Consider the following 21,854-nt stretch of genomic DNA (forward strand, 5'->3'; position numbering starts at 1 on the left):
TAAAGAGAAGAACCTGACATGAAGTGCATTTAATTTTGTACTTTTGTAAGAGACTAAAATTACAGTTCTCTTTTTTAACTTCTGTATTTAGCATAGTTGATACAAGAAGACCCTTAAAATATTGTCTGTCATATGTCATATTTAATCTAGTAAAAATTCTGTTGTTCATGAGAGTGTGAAATCTGGCCGTAATTTCACAAGAGACCATTTAAAGAGAGAGAAGTGGATTTATCATCACGAATCTTGGTGTGCAGACAAATTCCCCAGCATTACAACTACGTATGTAGACTCCTCTCGCTACTTTGCAATAGCTGTGGTCAGCGACAACTCTGTAGAAAACTCTATTGCAGCAATGCTTGCTGGAATGGTATTCTGGCCCTTGGCCTTATTCTAATCCTTGGCCATCTCTTGCATGCCTCATTGACACTTTGTACAGTCTGCTCTATGACTTTAAATTGAACAGGCTGTTCTATATTCATTTCTTTGAGAAGTTTCAGCTGCTTCCCATAAATCTTTAAGACTTTAATCCAGTTCCTTGTTCCCCTGTCCAAAAAGAAACTCTTCCAAAGCATTGTAAAGAATCCTGTGAAGTTTGTAAAACTGAGGCTCCATTCCGCAATCTGCAGTGAATAATGCACTTCTCAAACTACTTTCAGCAGTACTCTTTGAGAGTTGTCTTGAATTAGCAAAAATCCACCTGCAAACAGTTGTGAAAGGGGTTTTAAAACACACATTATTTTGCGTGTCTTGGGAAGTGGGACCTGGAGTTCAGTTTCCACGATCCTTCCTCCCTAGGGCCGCTTTCCCCGCGAATCTTAAAGTCGCCTCCCTGTACGCCTGTGGCGAGAATTCCAGCCGGCTGGAGGCGAAGAACGCTCAAGATGCAGCCACACGCATGGTACAACAGAGGTCGGCAAGCGGCATGGCTCCAAGCACGGGAGTCGCCTCTTCTCCTGGCCGATCCCATCTCTTGCTTGTCCCGTCATGCTACCGCCTCTGCTGGCATTTGAAGCTCATGCTCCACGCTGCACGCCGACCTCCAGGGGTCGAGGAGGGACAGCGTGAGGCGGGGAGACTTCGACGGCTCCAACAGGTGGCCAGCCAGGGGACAAGGTGAAAGTGGGACGGGCCAGGGGAGACAGCGTGAAGTTTGTGCGGCGCCTTGGTTGCACCGGGCGTACCATTGAAGACGCTTGCCCAACAACAAACCCTTTAAAGGGTTGTTGCTTACGGGCGGCAACCCTGTACGCCGCCTCTGGGGGGAAGAGGAAAGAAGCGTGCAGTCAGGTCGGCGCTGCTGCGTTGCAGCAGCGCCGCCTGTGCGAACGGTGGCCTGGAGGCGGCGTTTTTACCGCCCCCAGGCCGTCGTTTTTGGCCCATGCGGAAAGGGCCTAGGTGTTTCTGTTCTGTCTCCATTGCAACTTCTGGAGAATCAGGTCTAGATGATAGCTTTAAAAGCCAGTTCTGAAGCCCTCATAATAAGGTTTAATTTGTGAGTCAAACCATTCCCCAATAATATGGGCATATTAATGTTTCCCCAGACTTTCATTATCCACTTCCCTTGCAAGTTCTTGAATTAGGATCTCTGCCCTTGTATCCCTCAGATCTAATAATTCCTGCTCATTTACAGTAAGTCTCTAAAAATCCTTAATGATCTCCACTCTCACCCTCCAGACCTGTAAGAACTGTGCAAGAATTTACAAACGTAACTTTACTCAAAATATAACAATACTATCACTCCCGCTGGCTGAAGAAAGTGGTAACCTGGGGACCAGAACTCTCCAAATACAGGTACACTTCTAGTATGTAATGTTGAAAGGAACAAAGCTAGCTTTGGGAATGAATACAGGCACTTTGTGCATTCATTGGCACTGGTGCCCCAATACAAATGATTCTTTCTATATGCATGATCAGAATTGCAGAACAAAAGCAGAACCAACAAGAACTATATACAGAACACTAATGCAATTTCTTACATGCAATGCGTTAGTATAGTCAGAATGACTATATTAGCTTTATCAAGATATGAATTCCCAAATGAATCTGCCACCGAGGATGAAGAATTGAACTTGAGAATATTGAACCACAGGAAGATTATACATTTAAACATTGCCACCCCATTCCTCAGTAACCTGATGCAGGTTACAAAAAAGCACCCCTAAATGAAGCAATATATCAAAACAAAAGCATTCACACCAGTACAAATCTAAAATGTATCTTTAAAAGCACTTTTTAAAATAGCAGTGGAATAAGAATATCAAATAGTTATAATTATCAAATGACATAACATCAAATGAAGAGATATTAAATTATCAAAATGGTCTAGCAGGCAGCAGGTATCTCCAAAAGCAGTGAAGGAGGAAGACCAGCAAAATCATGATTAGGTATGATCTCTCCTCAGTTTTAAAACTCAAAAGTCTTAGCTGCAAGGACAGTGATCTGAGCATGAATAACTATCGACATGTTTGTTTCTCAAAGAAAGGCCCCAGCTTCCTATGATCTTCTTGTCTAAAGTTGCCAGATGGCAATTTAAGGCCTATTTTAAAATATAAAATAAATATTTTAGTTTTTGATTTGATGAATCCACAATAATTCAGTAAATAATAATGGTACAAGTCCCACTTCACCATTTTGTCATTTGACATTAGAGGCATATGAATAATGGTCTCTGAGGGCAATTTCCATTTCCACTTGCCTGAGCTATAGTTTCGTGTAGTAGGGTAGAGTTCAAAAGAAGTAGCCTTTTATGGCTTTCAAAGAGCACAAAGCATCTCTTTCCATTTCAAAAGAAATTATTTTGGAAATAAACAGTCAATTTTAAGATATTAATAGTAGCATAATAAATTTCCAGTACAACATGGACACTCAGTACAACACTCTGAAGCAGCTGTCATTTTGGGAGAAACTTTAAATCCTTGTCAAGCCAGTTAGGTGATTCAGTCCAGATACAACTAAGACATGAAAATGTGGTTGGATCAATCTTTTCCAGGAAAGGATAAATGCTTGAGAATGATCCTAAACTGCAAACCACAAGTAGAGCAGGTGCAATCTCCTGTGATGCATGCTGTATAGCTAACTGAATACTCCCAATCAACAATTTTGATAATCTCTGGATTAAGTTTGTTCACTCTCATAGAAAAGAGCAGTGTCATCACTACACCATGTTGCAAATGCACAGAAGATTTGGAGGAGGAGGAGGAGGAGGAGGAGGAGGAGGAGGAGGAGGAGGAGGAGGAAAAGATTGGAGTTATATCCTGCTTTTCTCAACTGCAAGGAGTCTCAAAGCACCTAACAAACTCCTTCCCCTCCTCTCCCCGCAACAGACACCTTGTGAAGTAGGTGGGGCTAAGAAAGTTCTGAGAGAACTGTGATTCGCCCAAGGTCACTCAGCAGGCTTCATGTATAGAAGTAAGGAATCAAACCTGGTTCTCCAGATTAGAGGCCATTGCTCTTAACAACTACACTAAGCACAGAAATCAAGATGGAAACCAGTGGCATTCCACACACTAAATACCAAACTACACTAATTCCTAATTAAATGTTTCTTTTTAGATGGCGGCCTCTCTTTTAATAGCATCAGTGTTGCTAGCAAAACTATAAGCTCTTCTTCATAGACAGCAAACCATTGTAGTACTCTTTCTCTCATGGAACGACTAAGGTGGATTCCCACAGAATAATAATAATGGATTGCATCCATTGCCACCCGAGGGAAGGAGGTGTGGCATTTGAATAAAAGGAAGCTTAAACAAAAACTCAGAAGAAAAAACACACTACAACTTTATTGTGGCAAACAAATTGGCCATAGCCGTTAAATTTTTATTGGCATAAGGAACAAAAGTGTAAGGCGAAGCATGGGGGTCTGATCCAATGCGCTGGCCAGCCTGAAAGCTGTCCCCCAGCACCCGCCTTCCTCAAACCATAACCAATGAAGCAACAAGGGGAAATTCCAGATGGGAGGTGGTCCCCTGCCTAAAGATTCCCTGTTGCTGGGGGCACACACCTACTCTGGCCACACCTGGGAGTCCTGACCCCTGGCTTGCTCCACCCCAAACCTCGTAAGGAGGTTCCACCAAAAGGGTTAGTACAATAATGAGCTGCATCCATTATTTTTGAACCCATGTCCATTTTATTCCATTTTTGTCCTTCACATGGGTGCCTGTTTTCCGTCAAGGAATGGAGTTGAAATGTTTGGGGGTGGGGAGACAATCTGTTTCATTTCTGCCTCTTCACCCACACACTATTTTTTTTTTACAATGTAAACACACAGGCACAAACATCCAATTTTTCCTGCATTCTGATTGGCTGTTCCATCACCACATCTTCCTTTTCACCTGTTCTTGCCCTCTGCTAAGGGAATGCTTCCAAATGGTGGAAAATCTACAGCAACCATGGGAGTCCATGCAGGACCTCCCCCTCCCATTTCTCCAGCATGGCAAAAAAAGTTTAGGGCATTGAAACCACGACACATGTAAACATGAAGCATCCACACACATACACACCATTCCTGTACACATTTGGGTGATACGGCGCTCATAGTTGTTGGCATAGGGGGAAATGTGCTTGGAGGACATTTTAGTAATGGCAGGCTATCACACCAGCTGGCAGCTCAGCAGAAACGAAACTGACATGACGTAAGGCAGGAGAACAGGCAGCAGGCGAGAAAAATAAAGTGGTTAGGCTGTTCACCTGGGAGTGGGTTCAACCCACAATTTTGGAAAAAGATTGCGATTTTGGTAATTTTTGAAAAATCCAGGTTGAGGGAAATATTCCCCTGCTTTGGGGGAGGGATCCATGTGAAGTTCTTCCCCAAACTGGGATATTTCCCTTTGTCAACCCATTATATTTCTATTGCACAGAATCTACCTATGAGAACTCCTAGTGCTGGTCTCTGGCTTTTCTGTTGTGGTTTCCATTACATTTGTGTATGGTTAAGCATAAGATTATGACAATATTATGCACCAGCTTTAGCCCAGATGTAGCAGCCACTCACCACAGTAAGCCCATAGGAATGCTTAACCTATTAAGTAACAAAACTCCAGTATGATCACAAGTATGCTTAGTAAGTACCAATACAAAACAAGGTTGATAAGGAATTTATACAGTGAGTACTGATAAAATAAATAGGGAATACTGAATGACTGAAATAGATGTTTCCTCCTCAATTGTAAGGGAAAAAATCCTAAAACATAATACTGTATATCTGCTCATTTCAGTTTCACAGACTGTTCATATGATTTAAAAATAGTACCTCACAAATGGAACTGTGTCAACATGTAGCAAGACTTAGCTTTAGAAACTTTACAACCAAAACAATGGATAGACATTGCAAAATGTATTTAAAACTACACCAGTGATTAGTGATGTCAGCAGAAATTGTACGCAAAGAGTTAACATTTAGAATTTTCTTCAATCTTCACACCCTGTTGAATGAATATTACACACATCACCAAATTAGTGTGGTATTTAGATAGGTAGAATATTTTCCAGAGAGCAAGGCCATTAGCAGAATGTAAAATGTCCTTTGTAGAATTTAAGGAAGTTGCCACAATCAAGACCAGTTCCCCATCTCCTTTAAAAAAATGAAGAAATTGTGGGTAAAAAGGCAAATAAGTTATTAAAAAAAGCAAAAATATTAAATTAAAGCAAAAATATTAGTTTCAGAAAAGACAGGTAATTGTATGGATGTATTTCTGAGGAAAAAATGCTCATCATAATTTATATGGCAAATAGAAAATCGGTTTTGAAAAGTCATGGTGCCTAAAAACACTGCAACCAAGAATTGTTCATTAATATGGCCAAATTCATGTCACAGGAAAGAAGAATAAAAAATAATATGCAATCTAAGACTAATTATGCATCAATCCTGAAATGTCAATAAACAAATTCATGTTTAAATCTCTCCAGCATCAACAAAGAAGACAATAGTATTTTCTGAAACTCAACCTGAAGCCTAATGATTTATTCTTGGATATCACTGGAACTCGCTTGCGTTCTGTTTAGGACTCCCCAACCTACACTGAAATGAATGAAAAATTAAGAGCACTTCTCAGTGGACAGTGCCACTAGAATATACAGGTTAAGGACAGAGACAGGGTATACAGGTGTCTCTATGCTAATAGTAGAAGCATTCGACCTAAAATGGGGGAGCTAGAGTACAGAGTTTTGAAGGAGGACTTTGATATAGTGGGCATTACAGAGACATGGTGGAATGAGGAGAACCAGTGGGATGCTGTTATACCAGGCTACAGGCTCTATAGGAAGGAAGATAGGACAGGGCGCATTGGGGGTGGAGTTGCCCTTTACATCAAAGAGAGCATAGTATCACATAAAATAGACAATGCAAAAAGGGGAGCTGGTTCCCCTACAGAATCACTGTGGATATCAATACCAGGTGTGAAGGGACAGTTTAATATTAGGAATATATTATCGTCCCCCAGACCAAAGTGCACAAGAGGATTCTGAGATGGAAAAAAAGAAATTAGAGAGGCCAACAAAACAAAATATGGTAGTGGTGAAATGGGTGAGTTTTAACTGTATCCCCATATAAACTGGAAAATGCATGTTCAGGTCATAGTAAAGGAGAGAGCATTCCTGGATATGCTAAATGACTGTGGCTTAGAGCAGATGGTTTGGTGGAACCAACCAGAGGGAGAGAGGAGTGATCCTAGATCTAATTCTATGTGGGACCCAGGACCTGGTGCGAGGAAGTCAGTGTTGTTGAGCCCGATAGGGAACAGCGAACCACAATGCTGTCAGATTCAAAGTATCTCAGCATGCCGAACAAGAGTGGCTAACTACTAATGTAGTTACATTCGCCTTCAGAAGGAAATTTCTCAAAGATGAGGGGGATAGCGCGCAGGAAGCTGAAAGGGAAAAGCAAGAGAGTCAAAAAAGGTCCAAGATGCTTGGAGGTTATTTAAAAACACAGTAATAAAAGCCCAGCTGGAATGTGTTCCACAGGTTAGAAAAGGCAGCACCCAGTCGAGAAAGCCACCATGGTTAACAAGAGAGGATGAGGAAATTATCAGAAAAAAAGAAAATGTCTTTTAGAAGAAATGGAAGTCCAGTTTGGCTGATGAAGAATATGAGAGGGAACACAAATGGTGGCAAAAGAGAAGCAAGTTAGCTGTAAGGGAGGCAAAAAAGGATTATGAGGAACGCATGGCTGTGAACATCAAGACCAGCAACAAACAGTTCTTCAAGCTTTGCCGGGAGGAGTTACGACCCCACCTGTTGAAGATCATCAATGGCTCCCTTGAGCAAGGAGTCTTTCCAGGTGGGTTGAAGGAGGCAGTGGTCCGCCCACTCTTGAAAAGACCATCCTTAGATCCTGGCGATCTGGCCAATTACCGCCCCGTTTCGAATCTTTCGTTTCTGGGGAAGGTAATTGAGAGAGTGGTGTTGGAGCAGCTTCAGGGTTTCCTGGATGAAGCATCGGCGTTCGATCCCTTCCAGTCCGGCTTCCGTGCTGGGCACGGGACGGAGACCGTTCTTGTCGCGGTCGCCAGATGCTGCAGCTCCGGTATGCAGCTTGACCGAAGCGGAGTTGGCTGTTGGTATTGTTAGACCTGACGCGCAGTGTTTGATACTTATGGTCGATCACGATCTTTGACCCACCGCCTGGCGCTTCGAGTCGCGAGGGCACTGTGTCCCTTCAATGGATTGCCTGCGTTCATCCGGGATGAGTCGCTTAAGCAATTGTGGTGTGGGGACCAAACTTACTCCCGGCGGTGCCGCCGCTTCATTGTGGGAGTGCCTCAGGGGGCCATCTACTGTCCCGCTGTTATTTTAATATCTATATGCGACCCTTGCTCAGCTGAGTGCGGAGCTATGGGCTGATCTGTCATCCAGTATGCTTTGATGATACTCCAGCTCATTCTGTTGATGGAGGGGCGGTCCACCGCCCCTACAGCTCTCCAGCATTGTTTGGAAGCGATTTGCTTCTGGTTGGATTGCAACAAGAGCAGGTTAAAACTTAATCCATCGAGAGCGGAGATCGCTTTGAAAACTTGGTCTTGGGGAATTTCCAGCCGCCCGGTGTGGGAGGAGCCTTGTTAGGCGCCGGCCCCTCGGTCCGCAGCCTGGGGTCCACCTGGATTCGTCTCTTTCAATGGAGACCCAGGTGGCCCCACTACGACCCGGAGTTCGCGTTTTCATCTTCGAGCAATTGCCCGGCCGGTTGGACGCCTTCCTCTCCCACGCCACTTGAACCCTGGCCGCGGTGATCCATGCAGCAGTCACCTCTCCAGGCTGGACTATTGTAACTTCGCTCTGCTGGCGGGCCTACCCTTGCGGTTGATCCGGAGGAGTTACAACTGGTCCAAAATGCTGCAGCCCAGCTGCTCACGCAGGGCGCCTTCCGTGACCATATTCCAACCAATACTCGCCGGCTGCATTGGCTCCCGGTCGAGGGATTCGGATCATCTTCAAAGGTATGGGTACTTACCTTTAAGGCCTTCACGCCAGCCTCCGGACCCTCATACCTTAGGGACCGCGTACCCCATATGTCCCTACTAAGGCCTCTGCGTTCAGCAGAGAGCCAATCTACTGGTAGTCCCTGGCCCTCTGCTATGATGCGGCTGGCCTCCCACAGCTTGGGCCAGGACCTTTACAGCCCTGGCCCCTGCCTGGTGGAACCTCTTCCTCAACTGTCCGGGCCCTCGCGAGTCTTGGTGAGTTCCGCAGGGCCTGCAAGGCTAGAAGTTGTTCGCATGGGCCTTTGGAAGTGCCAGCAGCTGATGGAGTGCCCCGCCTCCCTTGGGCCCACGACCATCTATGGGCCACTCCTCTTCTCTCCCACTTTGGGAGAGTTTAGTTTAGTAGGAATTGTTACGGGCACTGCTATCTATTGTTTATTAACTGCTGCATTTTAACTTAAATTTATTTATAGTTTATTCTGTACCTGTTATTTTAATGCTGTTCACCGCCCAGAGCCCTTTCGGGGGTTGGGCGGTCTATAAGACCAAAAAATAAATAAAATAAAATAAATAAGTACATCAAAGCAGGGAAGCCAACCGGCCCAAACTGGGAAGCAGTAAAGGCCCGTTAGATGACAAAGGAACAAAGGGTGTGCTAAAGATTGCAGAGAGATTGCAGAGAAGCTGAATGAATTCTTTTGCATCTGTGTATCTTCCACCCAAGAAGGGAGGTGAAAGGAACGAATTCCTGCACCTGAACCAAGCTTCTTAGGAGGTGAATCAGAGAAACTAAGCGAAGATAGTGATATGAACAAGGGAAGAGAGTTCTGGCAGCCACTGATAAACTAAATGCTGCACCAAATCCCCTGGCCCAGATTGCATTCTTACCCAAGAGTTCTTAAAGAGCTCAAGCATGGGAAATTGCTGATCTTCTCACTTTTAAAATGCAACTTATCCCGGAAATCTGCCTCCATCCCTGAAAAGGGGAAGAGGGCCAATGGCACACCAATCTTTAAGGAAAGGTCTAGGGGGGGGGGACCCAGGAAATTACAGACCAGTCAGTTTTATTTGACATCTGTTCCTGGTAAGATTAGTAGAATCTATCATTAAAGAAGATAAGAATTATAAAACATGTGTAGAAAAGCAAAGACCTGCTGCAGAAAAGAGTCCAGCATGGCTTTTGCGAGAGAGCAAATCCCTGTCTTACAAAACTTACTAGAGTTCTTTGAGGGGTTGTAAACAGGCATGTGTGGACCGAGGGGAGTGAAGACCGGTGGACATTGTCTACTTGCATTTCCAAAAGGCTTTTTGACAAAGTTCCTCACCAGAGACTGTTGAGAAAACTCCAGCAATAGGAAGGAATAAGAGGGGAAGTCCTCCTATGGATTAAAAACTGGTTGAGAAACAGGAAACAAAGAGTGGGGGTAAATGGGAAGTTCTCACAATGGAGAGATGTAGGGGAGTGAATTGTAATCCCCAAGGATCACGTTTTGGGACCAGTGCTCCTTTAACCTATTCATAAATGACCTGGAAGTAGGGGGGGATTGGAGTAGCGTGGGTGGCCAAGTTTGCAGATGATACCAAATTATGTAGGGATTGGTAGAGAACCACAAAGGGATTGCTTGAAGAGCTCCAAAGCGGACCTTGATAAATTAGGTGGGCTTGGGCTAAAGAAATGGCAAATGTAGTTCAATGTAGCTTAAAAATGTAGAGAGTGATGCACATAGGGGCAAAAAAATCCAAACTTCACATACTGCGCTACAGGGGTCCAGTGCTATCAGTCACAGACCAGGGAAAAGGGATTTTAGAGCATCGCCTTAGTTGATAGTTTCCCATGCTGGAATGTCAACTCAATGCATAACATCTGTGAAAAAAGAGCAAAACTCTATGCTGGGGATCATTAGAAAAGGTGAATTGATAATAAAACTTGCTAAAGATTGTCATGCCCTTATATAAAAGCAGAGTGGAATTGCGACTAGCACTTAGGAGTACTAATGTCCAGTTCTGAGTCGCCGCATCTCCAAAAGGATATTGAGGGAGATAGAAAAAAAAGAAAAGTGCAGAGAAGGGCAACAAAAGGATGATTGAGGGACTGGAGCACCTTCCCTACTCGAGGGGAGAAGAAGGCTGCAGCGTTTGGGACTCTTTAGTTTGGAGAGGCTGACTGAGGGGATATGATTAGAAGTCCTACAAAATTATGCATGGGAGGTAGAAAATGTTGACAGAGAGAAATTTTTCTCTCTTTCTCACAATATACTAGAACCAGGGGGGGCATTCATTAGAAAATACTGGGGAAGAATTAGGACTAATAAAAGGAAACACTTCTTCACTTAGCGATGTGATTGGTGTTTGGAATATGCTGCCACAGGAGGTGAGTGATGGCCACTAACCTGGATAGCTTTAAAAGGGGAACTTGGACAGATTTATGGAGGAGAAGTCGATTTATGGCTGCACCCAAATGCTTGATCCTCTTTGATCTGAGATTGCAAATGCCTTAACAGACCAGGTGCTTTCGGGAGCAACAGCCACATGAAGGCCATTGCGTTCACATCCTACATGTGAGCTCCCAAAGGCACCTGGTGGGCCACTGCGAGTAGCAGAGAGCTGGACTAGATGGACTTTGGTCTGATCCAGCTGGCTTGTTCTTATGTTCTTATGTTCTTACACGTTATAATGTGCTGCAGGGAATGCACAGCATAGCTAAATTGACTTGCATAATGAATCACAATGTATTTCAGAAACAGTAATACAAGTGACTTGTATTTCACCTTCCTCACAAATAGGAGAATTAAAGAGGATAAGTTTTTTTGCTTTACCTGCAAATGAAAACATTTAAAAGTGTAAAAATTCCCATTATCTGAAATTTGCAGTAGCTCCACTATTAGCACTTCCACTGGCCTAACTGAATGGTTGCTTCAAGAATCAGGAATGTTCCCTGCATCCTTTTGAAGAATGAGTTTGTCCTATATTTTTATAAGTAATATGTATATTCTACTTTACATTGGGAGAAACTATATGGCTATATCAGATGCTGCATACTTCTAACTAAATGACTAAAATCACACTATTAAATTAATTGCAGTATCACAAAACAAATCTTACCTACTTCAGGCATATATTAAACATTTATTTGTTCATTTAAATAATTAAATTAAATTCATTTAAGCATCCCACTTTTTTCTATATATATATCCAAGGTAGTTTATACATATGCATTTTTATAAAGCTACATCACATATTTCATACATGCAAATGCATAAGCATGACTGTACATGGGTACAGTTCACAGAAATATCAATATTTTTCTTCCCTCTTTAATCTCTCAATATTAGATTTTTCAAAGTAGTTGATCTTTATCCCTCAAATTTCACATAACATACAAGTAGTTTTTTTCTGATTTTATTTCATACTCTTATCACTGCTATCTTGTTTTTTCCTTTTCATATAGTTATATTTTAGTTTTTCACACTGATTGCATACATCAGTTCCTGATACCCAGTTGTGGTAAATGGTTTATCATGTGCAAAAATTAATGGAATGACTGAAGCCTTTTTTGAGATGATGTGAAAACCTAAGAAGCAGTCTGACTGCAAAGCTAAATGAGCTAAATAAATATACTTATCAATTATCATAAAGCTTCTGCTAAGTTTTGAATGGGTATCTAATTTAATAACCAGCAAACTAACTGGTGTATCCATACAACATTTATATTCGTTACTTGCACTGTAATCTCACCCCTCCCAGACTCTTGAATTCTAAACTTGACTTGAAAACCAGTTCTAAATATGAACATTTATAAACATTTATAAACATTTATATGAACATTTATAAACATTTATAAACAACATAGGAACCCCTGGTACATTGACCAATGAAACACCAGTTTGGAAAGGCATCAAGCAACGTTGTGTGTTGGCACCTATTTTGTTTACCTCTTTATTAATTATATTCTGGGTAAACTGGAGAGTTTAGAATATGTCCCGTACTGCAAGCAAGTCTAAGGTTCCCATACGACTATATGCCAATGATATGGTGCTGATTTCAACATCTAAAATTGGTCTCAAAAGACTTCTTAATAACCTATGTCTACACTGTAAGGAAGAGAAGTTAAGTATAAATTATTTCAAAACTAAGTAATGGTATTTAGGTGAAAGCCAAGGAAATCTGATTGGAGTATCTTGGGCACTCCCATTGAACATATAGCTTTTACAAGTATTTAGAAGTAACTGTTAGTGAAACTCTCTCCTGGAAAGCTCACCTGGCCTCTATTAGAACACAAACTTTAAAAAATGTGGAGGTGATAATAAAATGTTCTTACATGAAGGGAGGTTGTCTAGGATACTCAGCAAAGTAATTCCATCAATGCTATATGGAGCTGAAATATGGGAGTGGAGTAACCAAGTGTTGCTGAGTTTGGAAAGTTTGTAGAATCAATGTATTGTCGAAGGCTTTCACAGCCAGAATCACTGGGGTGTTGTGTGGTTTCCGGGCTGTATGACCGTGTTCTAGAAAATGCTACAAGACCACGGCTATACAGCCCAGAAACCACACAACACCCCACTGCAGAATCAGTTTATGAGGAGGAAACTTGCACTCCCAAGAGGGTCACCTGCAGCTATGAGGGTGAAACTGGTGCTGCCCTCACTAAGAGCCCACATTAATACGATCATTTTAAAATAATGGCTGGGAACAAACAAGACTCACTTGGTCAGCACAGCTGGACACTCCTGCAGACTTTGATGAAATCTAGGGCTGAGAAAATTACCTCAATAAAAACGAGATACTCTTGTCACATATGATTTGCTCAGTGGGAAAGAGAAGGACTGCAGCCTCTGTGACTGGATCTTCCAAAATGATAGACTGCAACTTAGACTGCTGTGATAGACTGCAACTTAAACAATCTGAAGTAGATCCCTGGTTTAACTTTTTTAAAGGGATCATACCAGGACCCATTTAGTGAATGTAACAACGTGAGCAGTAAGGATGACTGTCATATTTATGCTATGCCTTCAGCAATACAAACTGGTGATTTCTTACACATCCCTGCCTCTCAATGCCTTTGTATTTGAAGATCTGGTGTGGTTGAAGATTTATTGCTATGTGCTTGTTTGCCCCCTTTACAGAGGTCCAAGGAATAAATACATCAATAGGTTGTTGCCCAATAGGCCAGATTTGTCTAATCATGACAGACTGATTTTTTGTTGTTGTTGTCTCATACTGATCACTATGTTTCTGAAAGAGGAGTGCTATTTGCACAGGAAAGATCAGAGACCAAACAACACAGTAAGGGTCTAATGTTACTTTATCCCTGTTTTTATGTATATCTAACCACTGAGTTATAGTTTAAATGTGTTGTGTAATGATTGTGAAGGCAATGCAATACATTTGTGCATGAGGCTGTATGTTCATGCAGTGTTTAAATACTTTGGTAAATGAATTATATTAATACATTTACAATATCATGCTTTTTCAGAGGTTTCTATAAAATATTTTGGGCAATTTTTCTGTCTAGAAGATAACTGGTTTTGCAGTGCTCAAAACTGTGAATTTGTGTCTGCAGAAAGAACATGTCTTTTCTTTACAACAAAAATGTTATAGAATAACCACACAGAGTTGAGAAAAGACCTTTATCCCATTGTTCCTTTTCAAATTGATAATACACAGAATCAGCTCCTTATCTCTTAAGTGCTAAGCTTCAAGAAGTTAAATGGATAGAAGATTGTCTGGAGTGGAATAGATCTGCATAAAAAAACAAAGTGAGAGAAGGGAGGGGCAAGCAGTAAAAAATTGTAGCAGAGCACGCCACAAGTCTTGGGATCTTTGTGTGTACAGCCAGAGATTTGTTATATTATTCTCTCACCGGAGGAGAAAATATATAATGGCAGCAGGCTGTAAAAGAGACCCAGTTGGCAATATTTTAATGAAGTTCTTCTACCAATCCATAAGGCAGGCAGGCATGCAAAACGCAAACACTGCAACAAAGAAGTTGAAGGCCTAGTGGCCTGAATGAAACTGGAGGTAGTTCACCTCGCATATTTTCAACATTATTTATGTATTTCTAATCATATGACCAAATCAGTAATTTTTGATGAAACTATAAAACTAATCTGAAAAGTAATTATTCTAAAAATGAAACCTTCATCTGGTTGGGAGTATTAAGATTATACCAGCTAGAATGAGTATTTAAATCATGATTTAAATTAAATCCACCCTGGGTTAAATTGTAGTTTAAACATTTTTCTAGAATCATGACCATATATTAAACTTTCTTCCCTGTTTGTGTAACTTACGCAATCTCTGCATGTCAGAAATTATACCTGAAGATCTATCATGATAGGAATTGCATACATGGGAGTAAGGCTAATTTTTTTTGTCTTGCAAACTTGGGATGAAATTGAACTCTGAGAAACCATCTCACAAACCATCTCACAAACCATTTTTCCAAAGTACATATTAAATCCATATATGCTGCTGAGATGAAGCATAAGAAAGCAGCAGATCATCGATAGATAAAATGATGGCGTATGATTTATGATTAAGCATCATTACCTGCAGAGCAAGGGGCTTCCATCTCATATTTTTCAGTAAAGCTGGTGCTGAGGTAAGCATGCTCTGAGGTCGCTTTTTCAAAGTTAAGATAACACCACTCGGATCCTCTCGTAGTGCATTCACCAAATTTTTCAACTGCCACCCCACCTGGTAACCAGCAAAATTGTTACAATAAAATTGAGGAAAAATATTCACAATGTAATCTTTCTCCTTTTATTAAGAATAGTTAAAAAAACATCAAATTTTAATTTTAAAAATGTCACAATTTACTTACTTATGCCATCTTAAAAATCAGTATTATCAGGATTCATTAAAATGGGATATATGACATTTAAGCTTGGAGAATAAATATACTGCTGCTGCCCATCCATTTGGGGCATTTGTTTTAATTTTTATGTGACCTTTTAAGAACTTGTTTGAAACTAGTTATTGCTGAGCATTGTAACTTCAAAATAGCCAAAGATGGAAAAAAAACTATTCTATGTTTTGACAGGTACTCTAAAGTTGTGTTACCTGTACATCTCACACTTGGTACTTTTCTATAATTAAGCATGCTACCATCCATTCTCCCCTCCTGCGCCCCACATTCTGTGGGGACATAAATACTCCTGTAGAATGGTTAAAAGCAGAAATTATGTGAGTTCATCTATTCTTAAAATTATCAAAAAGCAAACTATTATAATGAAGTATATTTTAACTAAATCTCCAAGTTTTTGTGAACCAATTCAAAATGACTCCAAGAAATTTTAAGTTAAAATATCAAAAAAGATTAAGTTAAAACAGTGTACATGTATTATATATAGTACTTAGATGTCAATCCAGATGTGAGGGAGCTCAGCAGCAACAGGGGATGGAACTGCAAAGGTGGTGCCATGCTGACTCCAATGGAGCTCCAGGTGGTGCAGCAAGCAGCAGGGAAAAAACCCTGCCACAGCCCGGATAACTCCATTGGGGAAACAGACTTATTCCATGTGTTATTGTGGTGTAGGTCTGAGTGCTACACCGGGGGCGATCCTGGCCTGAAAGCTTGGTAGAAGCTTACTAAAGTTGGCTCCACCCCCAGGAATGCCCCTAGCCCGCCTCCAGCTGCACCAGTGTCCACCTTTAGGCTGATACAGCTCTGCAGGTGGCAATCTCTTCTGGGTCGTGCACCACTGAGCTCTGAAGTGCTTGCCAGCCACCCTGTTTGCCCTCTCCACGATCAAAATTACTACTTTCACTGGCAGAGTGGGCATCCCCATGCTGGTTCCAGGAGCTGCTCCCACCTCTGCAGCCTAGCTTGCAAGTGTAGTGCTAGAAACCATGACTAAATTAGTCATGACAACATCTCAGACATATATGATAGATGAAATATTTTCAGCTGGAGCATATTACTGCCTGAAGCGGTTGATCATTCTGACAGTCATACACATGGGGTTCTGAAAGAGGCTGATATGTATTATTGACTCCTACAATTTGCACATTCACAAAAGCCTGCATTTGCACAGTGCTATATTCAGTTTCCCACAATCCATAACAGACACAAAGGCAACTGCTGCATCAGCATAGTCCTCTCTCTAATCTAAACACCCCCTAAATTTCAGCAGAATGAACACCGTGGTTCAATTTTACACACTTCCCCCTGCAAGCAGACTCTACTTGGAGAACTTTCCCCCACTGTTTCCTGGGGGGAGCGGGGAATGATGGCAGCTTGGCAGAGGAGTGATGACTGCAAGCATTAAAAAAAACCCCAACTATCTGCATCTGGTTTCTCTACTTACTCTTATAGTGACTAACTTTGAAAAACTTTTCTGCTGAACACTCTACATTTGTCATCCCTCCTTGTTGTCCATTGTCTCTTCTCACAAAGTAAGGGAAGCTTTCTTTGCATAAAAGCATGCCTCCCACCCCATCACTGCAATTTCTGAAAATAGTTCTATTTTTTCCAAAAACTAGACCATGCATCTTTGTGATTGCATATGATGAATCAATAATCCAATTGGTTTGAAACACGTGTTTTCACGTTTGGTGTCTACTGCAAGAGTTCTTTAATTACTACTTCTATTTAAGAAGTTCCTGGTGGAGGGGGGAAGTCCCTTATTCATCTGAAAATGTTGTCCAGTTTACAGCAGCAGCTGTGGGCCTTAAACTTTTCTTCTCTGAGGCTTGTCTTCAATGGTAATTGGATAGGAGGGCTCCTTATCTCTTCAAAGGAAGCAACTGGGGAAAATTTTCAGTTGCACAGAAAATTAAGACAATCAAAGAATAACATACTGCTGCTGACAACAGTAAACATCTGGACATAAAGAAGACATGTTCATCGTCATTCTTCTGTGCAGTCCCACGTTGGGACTGTGTACACACAGGCCAGTCACTCGTGAGATTTTATTTTACAGCTTTATTGTTTTAGCCTACAGGCACCGAAGGATAGCCCCTCCCCTCTGAAGCATTCCACTGGCTGTTTTCCTGCTCAGTCATGTGCTCTGATGTGTGTGTGTGCATGCCTGCTTTCCCTCAGTTCTCTTGAGTCATTGCGATGACTCTCTCTTACAATAGACATAAAATGAGAGCTCACAGTGGGTTCATAGAGAGAGAATGTGTGTCTGCACAGAAGAAAACTTGATGAACAATTGTTACAGGTTAAGAAGAGGATGAAGAAGAGTTTGGATTTATACCCCACCTTTCTCTCCTGTAAGGAGATTCAAGGTGGCTTACAGGCTCCTTTCCCTTCCTCTCCCCACAACAGTGGGGTAGGTGCGGTAGGTGGGGCTGAGATAGTTCTGAAGAACTGTGACTAGCCCAAGGTCACCCAGCAGGAATGTAGGAGTGCAGAAACACATTAAGTACAACAGTGCTTTCATCGTTGTTTTTCTGTGCTGTCCTACATTGGGAGACTAGCAAGGTAACTTGCCAGGAGGTGGAGTGAGTCTCTCATTGGAAGAGATAATATAATATCACTCTCTCCATTGATGTCTTCCTTCTTGTGTTGATATCAACAGAATACTGTTTGATGAAAGTGTCTGCAGATGAACAACATGCAGCATTCCAGATCTGCATGAGTAGAGTAACTCACAAAAAAAGAGCTGAAGCAGCTTGCACTCTTATAGTGCCTTAACTACTGACAAAACCCATGAATCCAAAGACATTATGTGCAGGAATTCAGATAACCTATTCAAAAAGTACTAGTCAGAAAGAGGGTTTTAGGGCCTACAATGGGGGTACTAGTGTGGCCCAGTCTTAGACAGGGTTCCTGGTCTATGCCTAGAATGTTGAGGCAACTGGGGGAAAGGCTGACATGGAGGATACTGCTGAGAGGGCTGCTTACAAGAGCATTCCCAGCTCTGGTGTGGCTGCCAATATTGATATTTAGAGGGGTAGTGTGTTTTGTAAGGAGGAGCAGTGCCTGGGTAATGCCAAAGGATGACCTTTCTATTGGTTCTTTTTGAGTTGTGATAAAAATTCATCAGTCTTAACTAGTACAATGACATATATTCAAAGGGCAAATCCTCTAATCCTGAATCTGGTCTCAGACAAGAACCAATGGGACAAAGCCATGCATGCCTCTTTAAAACAACTGAAGATGCCATATCCATTGCCAAGGCATTATCTACCTACATCAGTTTACTGCTTTAAGGGCCTCCATCTGAATCAGTTTTGCCAAAGATTTTTTTTACATCAGGCAATAGGTCGAGGTAGGTGGATAGCATTTCCCATAAGAAGTGATAGGCTTTTATAATGGCTTGGTAATTTCCTATCCTGAGGTTCAGAGCTGAAGAAGAGTAGGGCTAAGAGCATCAATCTTTCTGCCCACTATGCGGGTGTTGAATGAGAACATTTCTCAGCTTTACCTGAATCTCTTTGGCTATGAGCGAAGAAGGGCAGGACCCATGAATAGGAATGAGCACGCTTCTTGATGGACTCCATACATGTCTCAACTCTAAGAGCAAATAGCAGAAATGGAGGAGGGTTTGTCCCAAATGGACTTGGCTGTGACTAGTACATCCTCCAAAAAGAGAAAGGTAGTTATTCCAGGTGACTCAAAAGAAAGCCTTCCAAGAATTTTGTCCTTTGGAATTGGATCCATGGAGGTGATTTGAATGTCCAGATATTGGGCTATCTTCACTATCTTCTCCAAGTGAAGATGTAGGTCCTCACTCAGACAGTATAATCACCTGCATAATCCAGAGAGGGGTTGGATGGAAAACTAGAACTGATGCCAGAGCAAGACTCTTCCTCCTCCTTGGATCCATAAATGAAATCAGAAGTGGCCAAGCTGCAGCCTGCCATGACAGAACCAGAGGGTGTTCCCACAGCCTAAATGAAGACTGTCTAAGTTCTGAAAAAGATGGCAGCCTAGGTGATTCTTCCCACTGTTGTTGTTAAAGGGAGAGATAAAAGAAAGAGTAGTCTTGACATCAAACCAACAGAAAGGTAGGTGGCCATGAAGATAGATGAGCTGGAAGTAAAAAAAAGGATTATTTGGAAAGTCCATTTGTTTAGCATTGAGTTTGCCCTCTGAGAGAGATGGCATGGGCTATCAAGACCACAGTGAAGGCATATGTGGAGAAGGTAGATTTCAGCCATGCACAAGGTTTTCACTCTGACAGCCTCACTGATTCAGTAGAAACTGCTCAGTGCCATTCATTATGTTTGGACTTGGTTTTCTTCAGCTGGTTTTCTTCCAAGGAACCACTGGTGGGCAGTGGTTCTGCTGAACTTGACCTTCCACAGGTTGGATCCAATCTCAGAACCGATAAAACCACAATTATCAAGAATAGGTGGAATAGGTGCTCCACCTGAGGAACTGATCTTGACACCGAAAGTATATTCTGTTTCACTGAGTCAGCTGACTTAACTTCCTGGTTATTAGAACTTGAAAGGATTTTTTCCCATAAAGCCGCCTTGAGGCAGGAAGTACGGCCACTGCTGGGGGTAAACTGTTGGCAGAGTTTGCAGGCTTCTTCACTGTGCCCCTCACTAAGACAAATCAAACACAAAGTTTGCTCAAGCCTTCTGAGACATTTTAAAAACAGAAATCTCAAATACTTTTAAGAAGGGGAAAAAACCTCAAAAAGTCAAAAAGAATGATGTTCACAGAATGGTGGTGAAGAATAAACTGAGGGAAAGGGAGCATCTCCCCCTGGGCCCTGGCGTCCTCAGACAGAGCATTTCACCAAGCCGAGGGCAGAGTCGAAAAGGCCCTGGGCCTGTCTGAGGCCAGCTGGACTTCCTTTGGGCCAGGGACCACCAGTAGATTGGTGTTTTCTGAATGGAGCGATCCTTGGGGGACGTACCAGGAGAGACATTCCCATAACTACACTGGCCCCCAACCATTTAGGTCTTTGTACATTAATACAATAATTTTGAATCTGATTCTGAGCTAGTGGATATGCACCCACCATGGGGATTCCATAAGGACTCTTGCTGCTGCATTCTGGAGCAGCTGGACCCTCCAGAGCAGACCCAAGGATAGTCCTGAATAGAGTAAATTGCAATAGTCTAGCCTAGCTGTGATGTCACATGGATCACAGTGGTTAAATTGGTCTTGAAGAAATAGGGCAGCTCCATCACCTGGCAAAGATGGAAGAATGCCTCCCCTGTGGTATGCGCTATCTGAGTCTCCATTGTCAAGGAGGTATCTAAGAGCACACCAATCTATGTCGCAGAATCATATAGATAAAATTATACTTGAGATTTATGCCCCTACATAATATTGTCTATCTCAGAAAGGCCTTTGATAATTTTACTAAAATTCAATATAATTGACTAAAGTACAATACAAAAAATCAATCCAATATTTCCCAGTGTTTAGTATAATATGTATTTATATTCTTCTAACTCCTGTTTGTATTATTACTAAAGAAACTATCGTACAAACATTATTTATAGAGTTGGACAGAGACAGATTGTGGATGCACTGATCTACTCAAAAGTCCCATCTTATTCAATGGGGCTTACTCTCAGGAAAATGTTCTTAGGCCTGCAGCCTGCATGTATACATAAAAACACAAAATTTTGTATCAAGAAGAATGCAGTTCCATGACATGTATAAATTATGCATATTGAAAAGATTTGCTGATATAGGCCTGTTTTACACAATGAGTCCTACTTTACTTAACTGTGCTATAAGCAAAACTTAGTCCTTGACCACATGAAATCTTTATCAAAATTTCTTCAGGCTTCCAACGCTTGAATGTCCATTGTGTATTTACTTCCAACTCTATCTTTGCAGCCTTAAGAGCTAAAAACTTTTTTTTGAAAAATCCAAGTGATGGTGTTCTCAGATGGTGTTCTATAATGCACTTAGGACTGCATAGTGCAATCTGTAATGCTAGCCTACAGAAAGACCTCTATGTTGGCTTCCTTATATATGTAACAGAAGAGCTATAATGAATACAGTCTTTCATAATGTAGTATTTTGAGACAATATTTATTTATTAAAACATTTATATTCCACCTTGCCTTGTGGTTCAAGGCAGCTTATAATATCTGAACATGCAAATATATGCCAGATAGTTAGATAGCTAGATAGATATTAAAACACACTATATATTCCTAGAGGCAATGATACAGGACTTGCAAATGCAGACATTTTTAATCTCTTCTATGAAGGAAGTACTGAATGCATACTCAGTGACTTCTATATTTGTAGTGTATTTCTTCACTCATGCCTCATTCTTTGCCTTTTCTCACTTTTTACTGCTTTGTACTACACAGCATCATACTACTGTAATTCTCTCTTCCCAGTATTTGCCCTGCTTCTTTTAACATTTATATTAAATTCTCAAAGCATATTTTCCCCGTTTTCTTCTCCTTTGTTTAATTGTTATTGCCACAGAATCTATTTTAGAAGCCTGGTTTGAATTTTTTTCCCTTTCAATTATCCAGAAGAGCCACCTGGCTGTGAAA

General features: G+C 41.5%; 1 protein-coding gene across 16 annotated transcripts in view; it reads right to left on the bottom strand.

The window, feature by feature from the left end:
* Positions 1–21,854, bottom strand: part of CNKSR2 (connector enhancer of kinase suppressor of Ras 2) — a 202,880-nt gene that overhangs the window by 81,226 nt on the left and 99,800 nt on the right. For 13 of the 16 annotated variants that reach the window (XR_007244273.1, XM_048493556.1, XM_048493555.1 and 10 more), the window contains one exon: positions 14,967–15,113. The exons of the other annotated variants lie outside the window; for them this stretch is intronic. Coding sequence is in view for 12 of the 13 variants with exons in the window: in XM_048493556.1 (XP_048349513.1) it covers positions 14,967–15,113 (147 nt within the window). In the remaining variant the exon portion in view is untranslated. The remainder of the gene's footprint in view (positions 1–14,966; positions 15,114–21,854) is intronic. 16 annotated transcript variants of the gene reach the window in all.

The sequence above is a fragment of the Sphaerodactylus townsendi genome, linkage group LG04 (assembly GCF_021028975.2).
Source record: "Sphaerodactylus townsendi isolate TG3544 linkage group LG04, MPM_Stown_v2.3, whole genome shotgun sequence".
Taxonomy (NCBI): Eukaryota; Metazoa; Chordata; class Lepidosauria; order Squamata; family Sphaerodactylidae; genus Sphaerodactylus; species Sphaerodactylus townsendi.